General features: G+C 32.8%; 1 protein-coding gene across 1 annotated transcript; it reads left to right on the top strand.

The window, feature by feature from the left end:
* The first annotated feature begins 13,292 nt into the window (after positions 1-13,292).
* Positions 13,293-15,275, top strand: LOC143074083 (uncharacterized). The gene is made up of 3 exons (XM_076249630.1): positions 13,293-13,392; positions 13,817-13,951; positions 15,079-15,275. The coding sequence occupies exons 1-3, from the start codon at positions 13,293-13,295 to the stop codon at positions 15,273-15,275; spliced, it is 432 nt and encodes a 143-aa protein (XP_076105745.1).
* Positions 15,276-17,979: the final 2,704 nt, after the last annotated feature.

Raw genomic sequence — 17,979 nt, 5'->3', positions numbered from 1 at the left:
ATTGATTTTAGAATTTAAAATTTTTATATAGTTTTGTTGTATAGGAAATGATACCTTGTAAAATATTTGTAAAACAAAAAAATATTTTTACTAAATGCCCAGAGGGATGCTCAGAAAAGAACACCATATTTACCTTAACTTTTACTTAAGGTAGATTTTTATGCTCTTTTAAAAGAAAAAAAGTTATAACACATCAGTTGTTATTATGCTAATACTTCAAGTGGTCTGTACGCTATAATGTATGTTTGAATAATTGTACCACGGCATCCCTTAAGATGTCGACTGATCAACTTAATACGCCCTATTGACGATTTAATTGACAGACAGATCATGTGTCCACGGGTTGCTTACAAAAATATAAAATCAAACCATTATACTTTCTATTTAAGTACATTCAGGATCCATTGGTTTTGTCGTATTGATATGACCTTTAAACATTTAGGGCATAAACTTCATTTGCTGTTGTATTATTTAATAGAAAAGATAGTAGAATCGAACGTTTTCTGATCCTTGTAAGCAAAGCGTGGACAAATAGCCTCTTGACGAAACCTTGACAACCTTCACAAACTTTAAAAGAGGATACGAAGACTCAACGTTAGAACTATTAATAAATTACAGGCTGCAGAAGTTTGCCGATGTTTACATCTAGTTCATCCCTTATTAATATTCAAAATCAGGATAAAAAAAATGAGGGAATCGCAAAAAGAGGGATCGCATGATTCGATTGGGTGAAATGTAAACTGGTTGAGATCTTCCCCTGGAGGCCCTTTTTTTCAGCAGTTGGAGGAATTTTGTAGCAACACGAACTACTTATTTTTAGTTTTGTTTTCATGTCATTCCCAAAGCCTGACATTTTCTTTTTGACAAAATCCTCGTTTATTATGGCGAAATCCGAATGGTCTATACCTAAAAAAGAAACCTAAACATGTTTAGGTCAAATATCTAAAAAAAGAATAATTAATCTTAACAGAACTTCACTATGTTCAGACCCCAACAAAGGCTATACATATATCGGAATAACCGTTTCCACTACTGTCTGGGTGTTTATAGAGATCTTATAGTAATTTAAGATGCAGCTCAATACTTTATGGTAAAAGTCAAGAAATTCACTCTGATGTTACATTATATGTGAAACCATCTGAAAATAGTTAACATGAACAACTGTAGTTAAACATTGAATCATATACAAAAAAAGAATAGTCATTCCACATCTTCTTATCTTTATAATATCTAAATGTACTTATAACACATCATTGAATAGACATTACGACAGTTTAAGTCAATACTTCTATATAATTCAGGTAAAACATGGATAATGTTTGTATAGATGTCATTTAACTGCGTAAGCATCATTTGGTCTCTTTTTTTTAAGAATGTGATCAATGTTTTGTTTTCGATTGGAAATTAAAGACATGTGCTAAAAGAAATGTTATTATGTGAGATGGTGTGATATTTGTTTTTTTTTTTTTTTGTTAGCTCTCCGTACTAACTTACCTTTAACATGCATGGTAAAATTTGATTGTCCAGAAGTGTAGAAGATTGGAATACAGAAAAACGAAAATATGTCGCTGTTTTCACTACCAGGCCTAAAGAAGTAATAAGTCGCTAGTTTAATATAATGATGAAATTTGTAATTCATTAACGCATGTACATGTAGGTCAATAGCTCCGTACGACGGATATGTCATTCGAACAGTTATATCTGTATGTAGCTGATCATCAAATATCTTGTAAAGTTTCGTTCTCGCTTTAGCAGAAGTTTCAATTTTTGCTATAAGGCAATTTATTAATCTAACCTAGGGTTGATTCTGGTATCATGTATATAATTTAAGGTGTATAAATGTGTTCCCAATAGTCATTACTAGTATTTGTTCAGTGAAAGGACATTATTTTAATATCAGCATATCAAATAAAAGAAAGGTCTGGCGTAAATAAACATCCCTGTTTAGTTTTGTTTTAAATCTGTAATGATATAAGCCGATTGCAGGAATGAAGCATACAACGTCTCAACCCCTCCCCTCCAATCTTTCAAATCCGCCCCCAAAGAAAACCTTTACCGGACCTTACATATATATTGTCAATAATAAAACAGTGCATCAATACCTGATAAACCTCATGATAAGGAATTGTTCCGATATTTGAAAACACTGCAGCTTTACCGTCGAAAAGATTGTTGCTGTCGTTCCATCATCATTGAAAGTCATACTTGTCACAGATTCAATGCTGTTGGATCTATTACGATAAAGCGTGAACGTCTTATTAATCCAATCACACGGAAATGTGCAAGGAAACTCGGTCTGACCTGAAATTAATAGATTTGTTATTATATTCATATTGTACAAGTACATTTAACGATTTTTTTTTTATTTTCAAATGCGTGCGTAGTGATTTTGTAGGGAAATAATCCCCAAAACGTTCCCTAAATGTTCAGAATGTGTACCTTGTTCAGAAAACTTTTTGACAAAATTAACTGTTGATATGTTGATTAAAGATAAATGACTGTGGAATCATATTTTAAAACAGCAAAATGCCTTAAAAAATAATAAGGAGAACAAAATGTGATTCGAAAATTTTAGTCCGGTTTTGTTACCGCTCTCAATTGCACAATTCTTGCCTCATTATTTAAAATTTTATATCATAGATTTTTTTCGAAGGAGTTAAAAAATCAGTGCTGATCAACAATTTTAAAATAGTTATGCCCCTTTGGAAAACCTTATTTCTATGTAAATTTGAATCGTTAGCACTCTTTTGTATGCAATTCTTGTCTTTTTTTTATGAAACTTATATAATGGTTTATATCAGCAATGTCGCGGACAAGTTCAAAAATCAGTGCCGATCAACTATTTTGAAAAGAGTTATCCCAATTTAAAGCATTGATGATATGAAAAACTGCACTGTTAGCGCTCTAATGTGTACCGAATTCTTGCCAGATTTTTAATGAAACTTATATTGTAAGTGTATATCAGAAATGTCTTAAACGTTTTCGAACATCAGTGGCGATCAACCATTTTTCAAAAGAGTTTTGCCATTTGAAACATTTATTATATGGATAATTGTTAGTACACTCAATTGTACATTACATGCCAGCATTTTTGTATAACCTATACTTTAGGCTCATATCAGCAACGTCTCAGACAAATTTAAAAATCGGTGCCGATCAATTATTTTTAAAAGAGTTTTGTCCCTTAAATATATATATAGATCCATTTGTTAAATCTTATGATCAATTTATTCATGTTATTTGGCAATCGTCAATGGCAGTCAGCAGGGTTTAAGAACATCAGTTGTTCGACCTGTTAGTCAAATGCATTTTGTTAAAATATACTTTTTTTAACTTCTTTGGTCTTTTGAAAAGTGTTGTTTGTGCTGTATTTACACCCCTCTACAACGAATTTGTTTTACATGCACACGTATAAAAATTGCGGTTTTTTACTCAACGCAATCTTAGATTTGAACGTTGTTTTCAATTTAGAATTGTTTATATATATATATATACATATATACAACTCGTCTTAACATCAACCCAACAATGTTAGATCTGTAAATTTGCTTTCGCAAATTTTTGGTTCTTCCCTCTTTTGGTTCTAGCGGCGTACTACAGTACATGATATATAAGGCATGAAGATGTTATTGTTACATATATATAAGCAAATTTACAGATCTAACATTGTTGGGTTGATGTTTAGACGAGTTGTATATACATTATGTACACAGCCATGTATCACCATCATTGATGGCGATCCGATGGATACATCTGTTGTAGGGTTGTCACTGACTCAGACGTACTTATGAATATAATTATTTTCTGTGACTGTATCTTACATTAATTTGTAGGATCCTTTACTATAGATAATTTAGCTGATCTGTAACAATAACATCTTCATGCCTTATATATCATGTACTGTAGTACGCCGCTAGATTAAAACTGACGTGGAAAGGTAACACATGCCCACCGAAAGCTCTTTTTTTGAGAGCCCAGGTGGTCGTGTGGTCTAGCGGGACGGCTGCAGTACAGGCGATTTGGTGTCACGATATCACAGTAGCATGGGTTCGAATCCCGGCGAGGGAAGAACCAAAAATTTGCGAAAGCAAATTTACAGATCTAACATTGTTGGGTTGGTGTTTAGACGAGTTGTATATGTATGTATATATATATATTGAAAGCATTCAAAAGAAGGTAAAATCAAATGAATAGAACATTCCGAAAAAAAGATTTCAAAAAGGTACCAATTGACGATGAGCAATAACTATGCTGATGAAGAAATGTTGACGTTGAAGTTTTACCAGAGCGGTTTCATAACGAGTTAAGTTATGCTTTTTAAAAGTAAATTTGACACCAAAATAACTGATAGTATGACAAATGAAAAAATCGAATAAAAGAATATAATCATTTATACCACATATTCTTATTTTCTATACATGAAAGTATAATATGACAAATTTATATTTACGTTAAAATGAATAAACTTATAGCTGAATACCTACATTTCTGAAGATAAATAAACAAACGAAAAACTAAATATTTATTTAAATATAATTCTTATGATTCCTATAGTGTAAAAATACGACAAATAAAAAAGTGAAACCGAATTGTATTCATAACGTAGTCTTCAGCAATTTACAGTAAATGCATAATTTTTATGCTTATCTGTCGGCATTACTAAACAGTATGACTATACATCATAACATAAAATGTGGGCAGTAAAAGTGAAATAACTTATATACCAAATTCCAGAGATAATTCAAAACGGAAATACCTTACAAAACGGCAAAACCAAAGTATCAAACGAATGAAAACAACTGTCAAATTCCTGAAAAAAATAGTGAAATTAATTCGGGTTTTTAGCTATAGCTAAAGCTCTCATTGTATGAAAGTCGCATACTATTCCATTATACGTTGTTATATTGGCAATTTTTGAGCAAATCGAAAAACATAATGTTTAAGCAAATCAAACAAACATAATAGGTACATGTATAAAGGCCAAAAATTCTGGTACAATCTGATATGTACTACAGTCAATTATACGTTATTGATTCCGTTACGATCGAAATCACTATAAAAACAAAAAAATATTCCAACAAAGAAAAACGAAATGGCATATAGACACTCTATAGACCAAGTACATACGCAAAAATAAAGGCCAAGAATACAAAAAAAAAAATCCATAGCAGAATAACAGAATGGCGGGATGTATGAATACCTAGCCACGCCAATAGTATATTACCAAAAATTGACGGTCAAATTTTAAAATATACAAAGAGAAATAAACAGAACCATTCAACACGTAATTAAGACAATAAACATCGCCAGTACCCATAAGAATTCCGCCACTTTGTTGAAAAAAATATACCTCCAAATTAATCAAATATGTTGACAATATGAAATTCCAGCATACTGATCACTTATCATTACCTTTTTGTTTAATATTAACAAAACATGATGTACTGACACGTAGCGTCCTTTTTTAAGTTTGCTTAAATATCATTTTAAAGAACACACAAAACTTTGGGAAAAAATTATCCTTTTTTAAATACGTTTTTTTGCAAAATGGTTCATTTGATAATAAGAATATAATATTAGTTTCTTACTTGCAGAAACTGCACAAAAGAAGAGCATCAAATACAACATGATTTGCCTGTAAATGTAGCCTGTTGTACACGTCATACCTTTCCAAATTCAATTCCAAAAAATATTATAAATATTATTTATAGTACATATATCTACTTTTACCAGATGTGACAAGTAAAGACTTCCGCCTCTTTTTTGATTAATTTCAAATCAGTTTTGTTTGTATGGAAAGCAAAATTTGGTTGTCTGAGTACTTTTGTTGACTCACTAAATAGGACAAATATGGCACACTGGTGTTTTCTAATACATATGAACATGACGAAAATAGAAAGAAGTGCTTAATTGCGAATAAGACAACTATCCAACGGAGTCCGAAAGATTAGGATGTAAGCAACTATATATATTCTTAATGTATAATTAAGATATTCTGCAACAGTTCAATTTAAAATCATTACATGATCACTGAATTAATTATAGCATTGATAACTAAACATTTGAAGGTATTGCCATATATAGAAAGTATGAGATACAACACTAATTGTTTTTAATTAACGATTATTGGTCACCGTACGGCCTTAAACAATGAATAAAACCCATACCGCATAGCTTTAAAACCCCAAATAAATAGCAGATGTCTAACAATTCAAACGAGAAAAGTAACATCATAGTTTATGTACAAAATAATGCACGAATAAACAAATGTTATAAAGCAACAAAAAGCAACCACTGAATAACAAGCTTTTGACTAATGACAAAAACATACCGAATGTGGTGGGGTTAAACTAGTTAGATGACATCAAACTCTCATCCTAACATGGCACTACAAACTCCTCAGAGTCTGAATTGACCAGTTTTTGTGCTCGACCAGTAAAATCGAGCACACATTTTACTCGACTGTACTTAACTGTACTTAAGTGTACTCGACTAGGTCTCGACTTTACTTAATTAGTCTGATTCAGTACTTGATGATCTTTGTGTAGTCTGAAATGGTCTTGACCAAGGCTCAAAACTGCAAATCCTAGCTTTTTTTTACCTAGATTAAATTAATTCTTAAATTTGACAGCAATACAACAAACTTTATAACAACCTGGGATTCAGTAAGAAGAATACATCACCAAGATAGCTATATAGTTTCAATAAAATCCAAGTTGAATTTAAAAAGTTATAAACAAAATTAAAGTGTACTATCTCTATTTTGTTCAAACTGCAAATTCTAGCTTTTTTGACCTAGATTAATTTAATTCTTAAATTTGACAGCAATACAACAAAAAACAAAATGACCTTGGATTTAGTAAGCTTAGTATACATTTAAGATAGCTGCATAGTTTGATGAAAATCCAAGTTGATTTGAAAAAGTTATTAAAAAAATTAAAGTGTACTATCTCTATTTTGTCCGAATTGCAAATCCTAGCTTTTTTTTACCAAGATTACTTTAATTCTTAAATTTTACAGCAATACAACAAAAAACTAAATGAAATGGGATTCAGTAAGCTTGATATATATGTAAGATAGCTGCATAGTTTGATGAAAATCCAAGTTGATTTGAAAAAGTTATTAAAAAAATTAAAGTGTACTATCTCTATTTTGTCCGAATTGCAAATCCTAGCTTTTTTTTTACCAAGATTACTTTAATTCTTAAATTTTACAGCAATACAACAAAAAACTAAATGAAATGGGATTCAGTAAGCTTAATATATATGTAAGATAACTGCATAGTTTGATGCAAATCCAAGTTGATTTGAAAAAGTTGTTAAAAAAATTAAAGTGTACTATCTCTATTTTGTCCGAATTGCAAATCCTAGCTTTTTATACCAAGATTACTTTAATTCTTAAATTTTACAGCAATACAACAAAAAACTAAATGAAATGGGATTCAGTAAGCTTGATATATATCTAAGATATCTGCATAGTTTGATGAAAATCCAAGTTGATTTGAAAAAGTTATAAAAAAAATTAAAGATGCCTATCTGAATTTTTATATAATAATTTTTTTTTTACATATTGTAAAATTAAATTCTTTCATTTCACAGCAATAAATCAAACTACCTAATAAGCTTGAATTTTGTAAGATCAATATTTAATTTAGTTAGATGGGCTGATTTACACCAGTCAAAACTAAATTTGAAGGTCAAGACTAGTCGAGACAGGTCGAGACTGGTTGAGACTGAGTCGAGACTAGTCGAGACAGGTCGAGACTAGTCAAGACAGGTCGAGACAGGTCGAGCCTTGGTCAAGACCATTTCAGACTACACAAAGATCATCAAGTACTGAATCAGACTAATTAAGTAAAGTCGAGACCTAGTCGAGTACACTTAAGTACAGTTAAGTACAGTCGAGACAATGTCGAGACTAGTCGAGTAAAATGTGTGCTCGATTTTACTGGTCGAGCACAAAAACTGGTCAATTCAGACTCTGAGGAGTTTGTAGTGTAGGACAGTGATAAAATAGTACAAAACCAGCAAACACTATACCTAACAATAAACGGAAAAAAGATATGATAAAAACCAACAAACAACGACCTCCCAATTACAGATTTTTCACTTGTGACCAACATACATCGAAGGGTGTGGTATTTTTTCTGTTGTTTTAAGACATTTCTTATCGCGTATAGCAGCTTATTTTACAACAATTTTGTATCTAACTTTTCAGGATAATTGTTTTCTTTCTATTGTCTGGCAATACATAATGTATTAAAAAATGTAAATCGCAATTGCATATTACATGTATATGTGAGCCAAAATTTGTTCCTGTGAAAAAAGTTCCAGCGGAACTAATTTCACAGGAAATATGTTCTGGGAGAACTTTTTTCACAGACAATTTCTATATAATTTGTTCCATCTATATGAAATAAGTTCCACACTTTACCTGGTGAAATAAGTTCTGGGATGGTGATATTTGTTCCTTACCTAGTGATATAAGTTCCATGTTTGTGAGATTTGTTCCCTACCTGGTGAAATAAGTTCTGGATTTGTAAGATTTGTTCCTCACCTGGTGAAATAAGTTCCTTGTTTGTGAAATATGTTCCACTGGTTAAACAAGTTATCTTATATGCTGAGCACTTGTCATCAGGGAGTTTAAAGTCATTATAAAAAACATGTATTATATTGATAATGTAATAAATAAAAAGTGTTAACATCCAATTTGAATCATGTTGAGTAAAGCAAAAGTTTAATAACATACTCAATTAATAATACTAAAAATGACACTTATGAACCAGGAAAGAGTTGAATAAGAAATAATAATAAAAGTCATTCCGAAAAAAAGTATTATAGTTAAAGATGAACATTTGTACTTTTTTTAAAAAGGACAAAGTGGCTGATCAATTATATTAAAAGACACAAAGAAACAAGACACACTCTTTAAAAACTGTGCACTGACCATTGCTAAGTACATGACTGTATGATTAGAACACCCATGGCAGATCAACAGGAAACAAGGAGGTCGAATACCACATAAAAGATAAAACGAAAATACAAATTATGATACATTATCATCGCTTTTATTTCTTATCTTCATCCTACAGTCATGCCTTCAATTGCAAATGTATCCCATGCAAAAGCACAGTACTTATTTTCTGTGAAATAGGTTCGAGCAGAACATTTTCATTGCTTTCCATAAAATACCTTCGTTCAAAACTAATATCACAGGAACTTATTTCACTTTTTTATAAATTTTGATATTAAAACTCATGGTGCTGTGATTTTTGTTCCGAAACTTATTTCACACTTGGTTAAAAAATTAGTTCCGGAACTAATCTTATAGTGCTGGAACATATTTTCTGTGACATAAGTTCTGGTGGAACATATTTCCTATGAAATTTGTTCCGGCGGAACAGATTTCACGCCGGAACAAATTTTTTGTTACATATAACCACCTTTTTAAAAATATCAATCTCTGATTATTTCTAGACCAATGTATCGACAAACCGTTATACAAATATTGTGTTCGCAACATTTTGAAAATCAGTTTGAATTGAGGAAGAATGTATTTCCCTCATGTATAATTCCCTGCCCGACCTTTGCTATACTTGTTGTCCTTTTGATTTTAGGTTCTTCGTTTGTTTTGCTTTTTCAAATATGACGGCTTCGAGCAAAATTTTCGAATAAAGCCTTTTTGTTGTAAATATGCAAGATATACATCCTGGAGGAATACGAGATGATTAATGCCATAAACGTTCTCCTTGACAACAGGTATGAACGTTTTGGCAATAAAGTTTATCGAGAGATTGTTGTTGATCCTATGGACACCAACTATGCCCCCTAACTTACTTAGTCCTATGCTGTTATGAATCACAGTGTTTGGTCTAACTCAGTACGGTTATTTTCACTTAATGTATAACCTCAAACAACACTCACATCTTGATGTTGATTTTTCGTTAAATAATCCTCTACATATACTGTCAAAATTACCGAGAACAGAAGTTAATATACGATAAGGTTAACAAAAAGTTTTAACAAAATCTTTGAATATTGCTTATCTTTGTATAAGTATACATTTTGTTATCAGTAAAGTAGTAAATTAAAACTATACTTAACATTATTGTTATACACGTATGCACTTTCACGGTACTGCAATCTGTAGGTACCTATATTTTGGTATACTTGTACAAGTTCATGTTTTCTCTGAGTTGTATTGACGTCTTTACATTACATATTGATTTAGATGTTGGATTAATATTTTAGACTTCGATACATGATATTTGTACCAGTTGGTTTTGGATTTGAACAAGTTGATAGTAATTGAGAGTACATTTAGATATTCCCTATTCATGTATAAAAAAAATGAAATTGAAAGAGTTGATATTGCCTTTTTTCATAAAAAATAATGGTCAACGTAGATACAAGTATTTTGTATTTAGGAGAGGTAAATCCTACTATCTTTCAAATCGACCTAGAGAAAAAAAACCTCATCAAAGATACCTTGATGGACATTTTTTGGTTCGAGCGTCACTGAAGGTTGCATTTCTGTAAATATTGACAATGCAATTTCCCATTGAACTCCTTTTACGGCTAAAACTGTGCCACTTTTACTATGAAGTTTTGAAAAAAATCTTGTCCTAGAATTGAAAATTCATATGCACCACAATTTTTTTCAAAGGTCAAAATATAGGGCTGTGCGGCATATTTTCAACGTTTATATGCCCTGAACTTCTCAGAGTTTAAACTTACACTAATTTTCTTAACTACCCCTACCTCCATTGAAAGGTTACCACAGATTTCAATGTAAACAATCTGATGGGTTATTCCCGTTCTTCGTGATCGGCGCATTTTCGCTATCGTGATCCGTTTTTCTACAGATTTATTTTTCGTGATTCGTGATGAAACCATTGTTCGTGAATCGTTTTCATTGGAATTTTATGTTCGTTCTTCGTGATTGAGACATATTTTTCGTTCTCGTGATTTTTTTTTCATTACGGAAATAAAGAGTTCCATTGAGTTGTCTTTCTTGGCTTAAAAAGTTGAAGTGGCGCGATAGTTTTAAAAGTGCAATTAGGTCATTTATTAGTGCAAGCTATGGCAGCCCCCATGGCTGAGAGCCACAGCAATAACATTGTCGAGTTTGTGATATTTTATGTAGATCCAACCTGTTTTGGACAGGAAAATAAATTTATTGGAGGAAAAGAGAGAAAGAGGGTCAGTGTTAAACAAACGGATGAGAACGTTTTCAGAACTTTTTGTTCAATTTTAAAAGAACAGACCGGACTTGTGGAGGAAGCTCTCCAAAGAGGTTTGGGGAAAGAAGTGGAAGTGAAAATAAGTAGATTGGAGAAGACCAAAGAAGGTGTCAAAACATACGGCATTTCCACGCAGGCGACATGGGAGTTGGAGCTTCCCGTAATAGAAAAAGGGTGTAGTTTACAAGGTATTAAAAATTGTCACTGCTGTAATAATGTATGTATTTATTTATAAGAGCGATTCAGCCCTTAGTCCATCCGCCGGCCCCAGTTGATCCGCCCCCACTGTTTATCTGACCCTGCCACATCTATGAATATCTATATTAAATATATAAATATATGTTATATGCCATATATATATCCCGGGGGTGGGGGGGGGGGGGGGTGGGGGTGGCTACTTCCTATAATTTTAGTGGTATGGGTGTGCCGCAATGAGTGTGCCGCAAAACGGGGTCCCTTTTTCATGCCCTGCTGGTTAGAACGGGGTCTGTTTTTCATGACCTGCTGGTTAGAACCAGGTCTGTTTTTAACATAACAGTCCAGAACAGGTTCACATATTCCTGACACGTATTTTAGCTAGTTAGAAAAGGCACAGGAATCTGAAATTTTATCCCTTAAACGTGAAAAATGGGTGTGAGAATTTTTCAATAAAATTTCAAGATTCCTGTGGAAAAATTCATTATCTGAGCCTGTGTAGAACAGGTTATACATTTTTACTGAGGGGGTCTAGAACAGGGTATACATTTTCTGAGCATGTCTAGAACAGGGTATGTTTTTCAACTTTTTTCTGTTAGAACAGGGTATAATTTTGCAAGTGCTTTCGGCACAGTTATACCCAAAATGATTGTCAGTACCCCCTCCCCCCCGGGATATATATATATACTTGAGTCATGCTCGTAAACGGACCTTTCTGAGATTAAAACAAAAATCCTATTTTTTTTTTGTGTTGAAACCCAGTTACGACTGGCACAACAAAGTGCACACTCTAGAGATTAAGATATGGTACAATGGGCGTGTGAACTATGATTATATTTTGGACCTTTTTTTTTAATATATTGTTTCATTGAAAATTTTGATATTACGATTTTGTAGCACAATGAGAAGGAATTTAGTTTTTTTTTAATGAACATTATACAATTTCTTGTGTTTGAAATACGTGAAGTTGGTCGTTAAAAGTAATTGTATTTTTTTAATCTCCCCAAATAATTTTAAGCCGCCCGTTTCTCGATTAATTGATAATATTTATGTTAACTACAAAAATATTATATGTCTTATATGCATTAAGCATAACCATGCAAAAGTGCATAGTGTGCTGCCGGGCTTCATTAACACATTATCTACATATATACATTATACATATAAAAAAGAAGATTTGGTGTAATTGCCAATGAGACTAACAACTATAGGTCACCGTACGGCCTTCAATAATGAGCAAAGCCCGTACCGCATAGTCAGCTATAAAAGGCCCCGAAATGACAAATGTTAAACAATTCAGACGAGAAAACTAACGGCCAAATCAATGTACAAATAAATAAATGAAAAACAAACATATAACACAGCAACAAACGACAACCACTGAATAACAGGCTCCTGACTTGGGACAGGCACATACATACATAATATGGCGGGGTTAAACACGTTAGCTGGAATCCAACCCTCCCCTAACCTGGGACAGTGGTGTAACAGTACAACATAGGAACGAACTATAAAAACCAGTTGAAAAGTCTTCATTGTTGAAGATCGGGTAGTGAGTCACGAATGTTATTTCTTATATATAGTATTCATTTTAATCTTGTGATATTTGTTCTTCTTCCCCATATGTTTTTTTTTAATTATGAGTATCCTGCAGCCCCGACTGTAATCATGCAAACTCTGCAACCAACACATTTTGAGCTCTTATTTCAACACAATTATTTCCTTTACAGTGTTTGTTCTGAAAAAGGAAATAGTCTTTGCTAAAGGACATCCAACCATAAAAGTGGTTGCTGCTGCTGATAGCCAGACTATAGTGTGCAGTAAAGATTCAAAAAGGGGACGGAAGAGGTCGCTGATGAAGGACGAGGATGAAGAACTGTTTAAGAAATTGAAGAAGGGAGACACGGTAGAAAGAAATGAAAGACAGAAAGCTAACCTTAAAGCAATGGAGAATGGTAATTTTTGATTAAATATATACAACCAGATAATATACCATAATAGATCATAATAGGGAAATAAACTATATCTAAAAAAAACCGACCCCTAAATATATGGATTTTAGTTTTTGCGTCGTCTTCTTATTCATCTTCTTTTTCATTTTTTTTTTAGTTTTCAATGTTTTATGTTTTTGTTTGTCCATGTTTGTCATATTTGTTCCAGGGTTTGTATTTTGTTCATTGATTCCCCTTCATCTTGAATATCGCGTCGGTTGTCTACACTTCTCTTTTTTTTCATTCGTTCTTGTCGGGACTAGATTACTTGGAGGTTTCATAATGGTTTGAAACTATGTAAAATATGTAGACTAGCCTTTCACTCAGCTCGTGTTTTTTTTTTATTGAAACCGTAATTATACTGAATTATTATTTATTATTTTAACAGCTATCACGGATATCAGGGAGTTGGAAGGCAGCACAGTAATTAACGAATACACCATAAAATGCGGCCGATGCCTGAATTCACTTAGTGTACCATGTGATAGAAAACCTGTCAAACGGATTGAATACTTTAAGTCAAGTAAGTTTTATGAGGGGGGGGGGGGTGGGGGGCAAGGGGCAAGGGGGTCCAATAACAGTTAACAGAAAATTCATTCTCACAATAACAGATAACAAAAAAAAAAATCCAATAACGGCAACAGGAATAGTCAATAACAGATAATAGGTAACAAAGGTTTAAATTGGCCCAGAACAGCATAACAGTTATACCCCTTGCCTGGCCTCTTCTATTTCTCAAAAAATCCAATCTCATTAAAATCAGATCTCTCACTATACGCTACCGTGGAAGAGTATATTAAGAGATCTAGATTTAAATTAGATTGCAATATTAATGGTCAATAATGCAGCACCGGAAACAACTTATGTTAATAGTTAAATCTTTCTCAAAGGCAAATCATTGTACAAGAGAATAAGCTCCTTACTTCTCTCCATGCTACTTGTACACAATTAAGAGAGACAGATGAAAAATGATGTATTTCAATCAACAAGATAAAAAATTTACATAGTCAGTTTAAATACAAACACATTTTAGTCAACTGTATCTGTATATGTACACCATTACTATAATTACGTCTTGTGTTTTTATAGATTATTACATGGCATTTTCCATGTCGGCCCTAGCTGGTATCAGCCCTAGACTCCCATATCAAGCCAGATGCCTTTGAAACAAGTAGAACTGAAGGTAACCCAGTGCTATGGATCAGAAAACAGTTCATAAAATATTATACTCTTCTGTTGAAATATATGATAAAGCGTATAATACATGGCAAAATCCGTATCACATGCCGTATCATCCTCGACCAATATCATCCCTCGGGCCTAAAGGCCCTTGGGCTGATATTGATGTTTTGGGATGATACGACATATGATACGGATTTTGCCATGTATTATTCTCTATATCACATATTTCAAGTTTATCGGGGCTAATATTGATTCTCAAGGGCTGATATGGATTTTCAAGGGCTGATATGGATTTTAAAGGGCTGATATCGATTTTCGAGGGCTGATATCGATATTGGCAAAAAGCCTACTTTGACTTCCTACTATATCTGACCATGCAAAAACATACATATCAGTACAAAATGTGTGATAATTAACAATATAGCATCTCTGTAATGATCTGTAATGCGTATTATTAATTTATTTCAGAACATTTTGACCAGTCCTGCATACATAAAAGTGCAAAAAATGACAAAAAGTTAATAAGAGATAAAGATGTTCAGGGAATGAAAACTGTCATGAAAAGTTGGCTACAAGCAACAAGTGAAAATACGGCACAAGAAGCTGATGAGGATATCGATAACATTGATAATCAACCATACGGTGTTGTCGAATCGTTGGAGTGAGTGCTCTGTGAAGTTAAGATAAAGATATGACAATTTGAATTCACTATCGTTGTTTTGTACTCTTACACTTGATATTAAAAGTAAAGTGTTTAATGAATGTTGTATTCGCTTTTCTATACAGGTACTGGCTATGTTAAGCGCAGAAAGTAACAATACAAATTTGTCATTATACCCGCACGAGTGGGTGGTATGTTGGAATACCCTTGTCCGTCCGCCATTCCGTCCGGCCGGCCTTTTGTCGCAATTAGGTAGCAATACACAGTTAGGAGTTTAATTTCGCATTATGGCAACGGTGGACTTTTCAAAGATAAAATGTTTTGCAAAATAAAATTCATTTTTAGAAAGCTGGAGTTAAAACTAGTCCTCAAAGTGTCTTTATGTGACCATAAAGATGTACTTATCATGTGTTATAGGCCATTTTATGCTTTGCAGTCCGCATTTTGGTATCCATGCCGGTCATAGGTTCAGGAATTATTGTAATGTTTCTTTCGGTATTTTTTCAACAATTTTTTCTCAAATTTATGAAAAAGGAGATAAAAGACATATGATTATTCTTTAATTTTGTGAAAGGTACATGAACATAGTTTCAGAAAAGGTATCACTCAAGGGCGTTGAAATTCTCCAAAGGACCAAATTTTTGGGAAACATATGACAGCAATCCCCCCCCCCCCTCCCCCATTTTAGCACTATTTTATAGTAAATGCAGATTGTTGTCATGGATACATAAAAAATGAATGAAATTTCACCACTTTCAGTATTGCAAAATAGAATTCGTGGAAGATACTAATTACAGACATATGCACACTTATAACACCAACATTTAGGTTTTACTGTTAAAAAGCAAGCAAACAAGGATGGTTGAAAATTATGAGGATAAATTTTAACTTTGTTTGCTAACTGTGTATTGGTACCTTATCTTAGCTCCTACTGAGTCAGATTTATTTCAAAATTGGTATGCTGCTTAATAATAATAAAGTTTACGTTGTAAGTGATTTTGCTCGCATTCCAATATAAAATTCCTGTTCAGCAACTATATTGTTAAATAAGGGCTTTAATGTATCACCGATTGGGATCCTTTGTGCCTTTACCCCGTTTATGTTGTGTTGCATATTTGAACAGATTTATAAAAATACAAAATCATTTGTTTAAGAAATAAATCATGGGAGGGGTGATGTTGTTCATTTAAATGCGCACTGCCTTCATATTCGAATTTTGCCACGAGCGTTAGCAAGGGTAAAATGTAATAAAAGGTCATAGATCATGATTAAATGTACACAACATCACCCAACCCATGAATTAATTCGATTCTAATAGGACAAATGCGTTAATTTGCAAAATGAAAACATTTTTAGACTAGCTTGTGCTTAGTGGGACGTTGTTGAGTATTATATTGGTTAACATAATATAGACGTCATATAAGAATAAATAATAAAACACATTGATACGTATAAGTACACAACTACAATTCTTAAGTCTATTTTATATGACATATGTTGGTGGCAATTTCCACACATCCAAAATATGCATGTTGTCTTGAGGTCATACAACTCTAGGCACCGGTCGAAAACTATAGAACCATACATATGCACGTTTATAGGGCACACTACATAGTTTCATTCTATTATTCGCTCTAACTATCTCCCGACCTGGTCTACGCTAATTTCTAAAGCAACTGTAGTGACAACAATCTCTCATCTTTCGTCAGTCCAACTGTTTGTCATGCACTCGAAACTTTTGTTAAAAGTATGCAGCACATGGAACAAACAAATAAGGGCGACAACGGGAATATCTTCACCTATACATCGAATTCTAACATATCGTTTGTCGCTTATGGCATACTAAATGCTTTAAGGATGATTTTATCATTCAGATGACATTTATCGCACGAACTTAGGTTAGGTATCTAATCTGATAAAGATCTATGTACTTGTGATTGTTTAAGTCCTGAATGTTATAACTAACATCTTTTCTTTACAGACCAAGCGTTATGAGGTTTGGTGACTATGACAGTGATTTAGAAGTCGATACATTCGACATTCCTGAAACAGAGAGTGATAATGAATCAGTACTTGAACAACAGTCCCCTGACGATCATACAACTGTGTTACGGCCAGAAATCGCCTTTAAATTGTAGCCAACAAAAGACACAAATCAATAGTAAAATTTAACAACATTTAATATACAAAAGTTTACAAAAGGTATTACACAAATATTACTGTTAACTTAACTGTCAAAATATGAAACCAATCTGTTATCTTTATCTGTATCCGGAAATCTTTCGGAATCCAATTCGAATATTACGTTCACTACTAATGTCACAATCCAGTATGATGTTGTTTTTAGAATAAAAGTGTCAATCCAAATGCTATGAATACTAATGTCTATCAATGTCTATGTCCAAGTTTAATTATGAGAGTTTAACTTTAGTGTCTGTATATATAGTGTTGTCATGGAAAATTCTAGAACAATCTATAATGGAACATTGTGGAAAATCCTGGAAAGTTACAACGGAAGTTTCTGGAATAACGTAGAAGTTTAAATTACGCATCTTTTATAAGGATCATTCTAGAAAGTTCCAATCATTCTGTGATTGTTCCAGTGATTCCTAAACTGCACAGTTATAAGATTATTTGGTAAACAACTATCAGGCCATACAACACAAATTAGGCCAACATAAATAAACATAATAATTACAATATCATAA

Source organism: Mytilus galloprovincialis, chromosome 5 (assembly GCF_965363235.1).
Source record: "Mytilus galloprovincialis chromosome 5, xbMytGall1.hap1.1, whole genome shotgun sequence".
In the NCBI taxonomy this organism is placed as follows: Eukaryota; Metazoa; Mollusca; class Bivalvia; order Mytilida; family Mytilidae; genus Mytilus; species Mytilus galloprovincialis.
The sequence above is the reverse complement of the archived record's forward strand: the minus strand, read 5'-3'. Positions and strand labels throughout refer to the sequence as shown.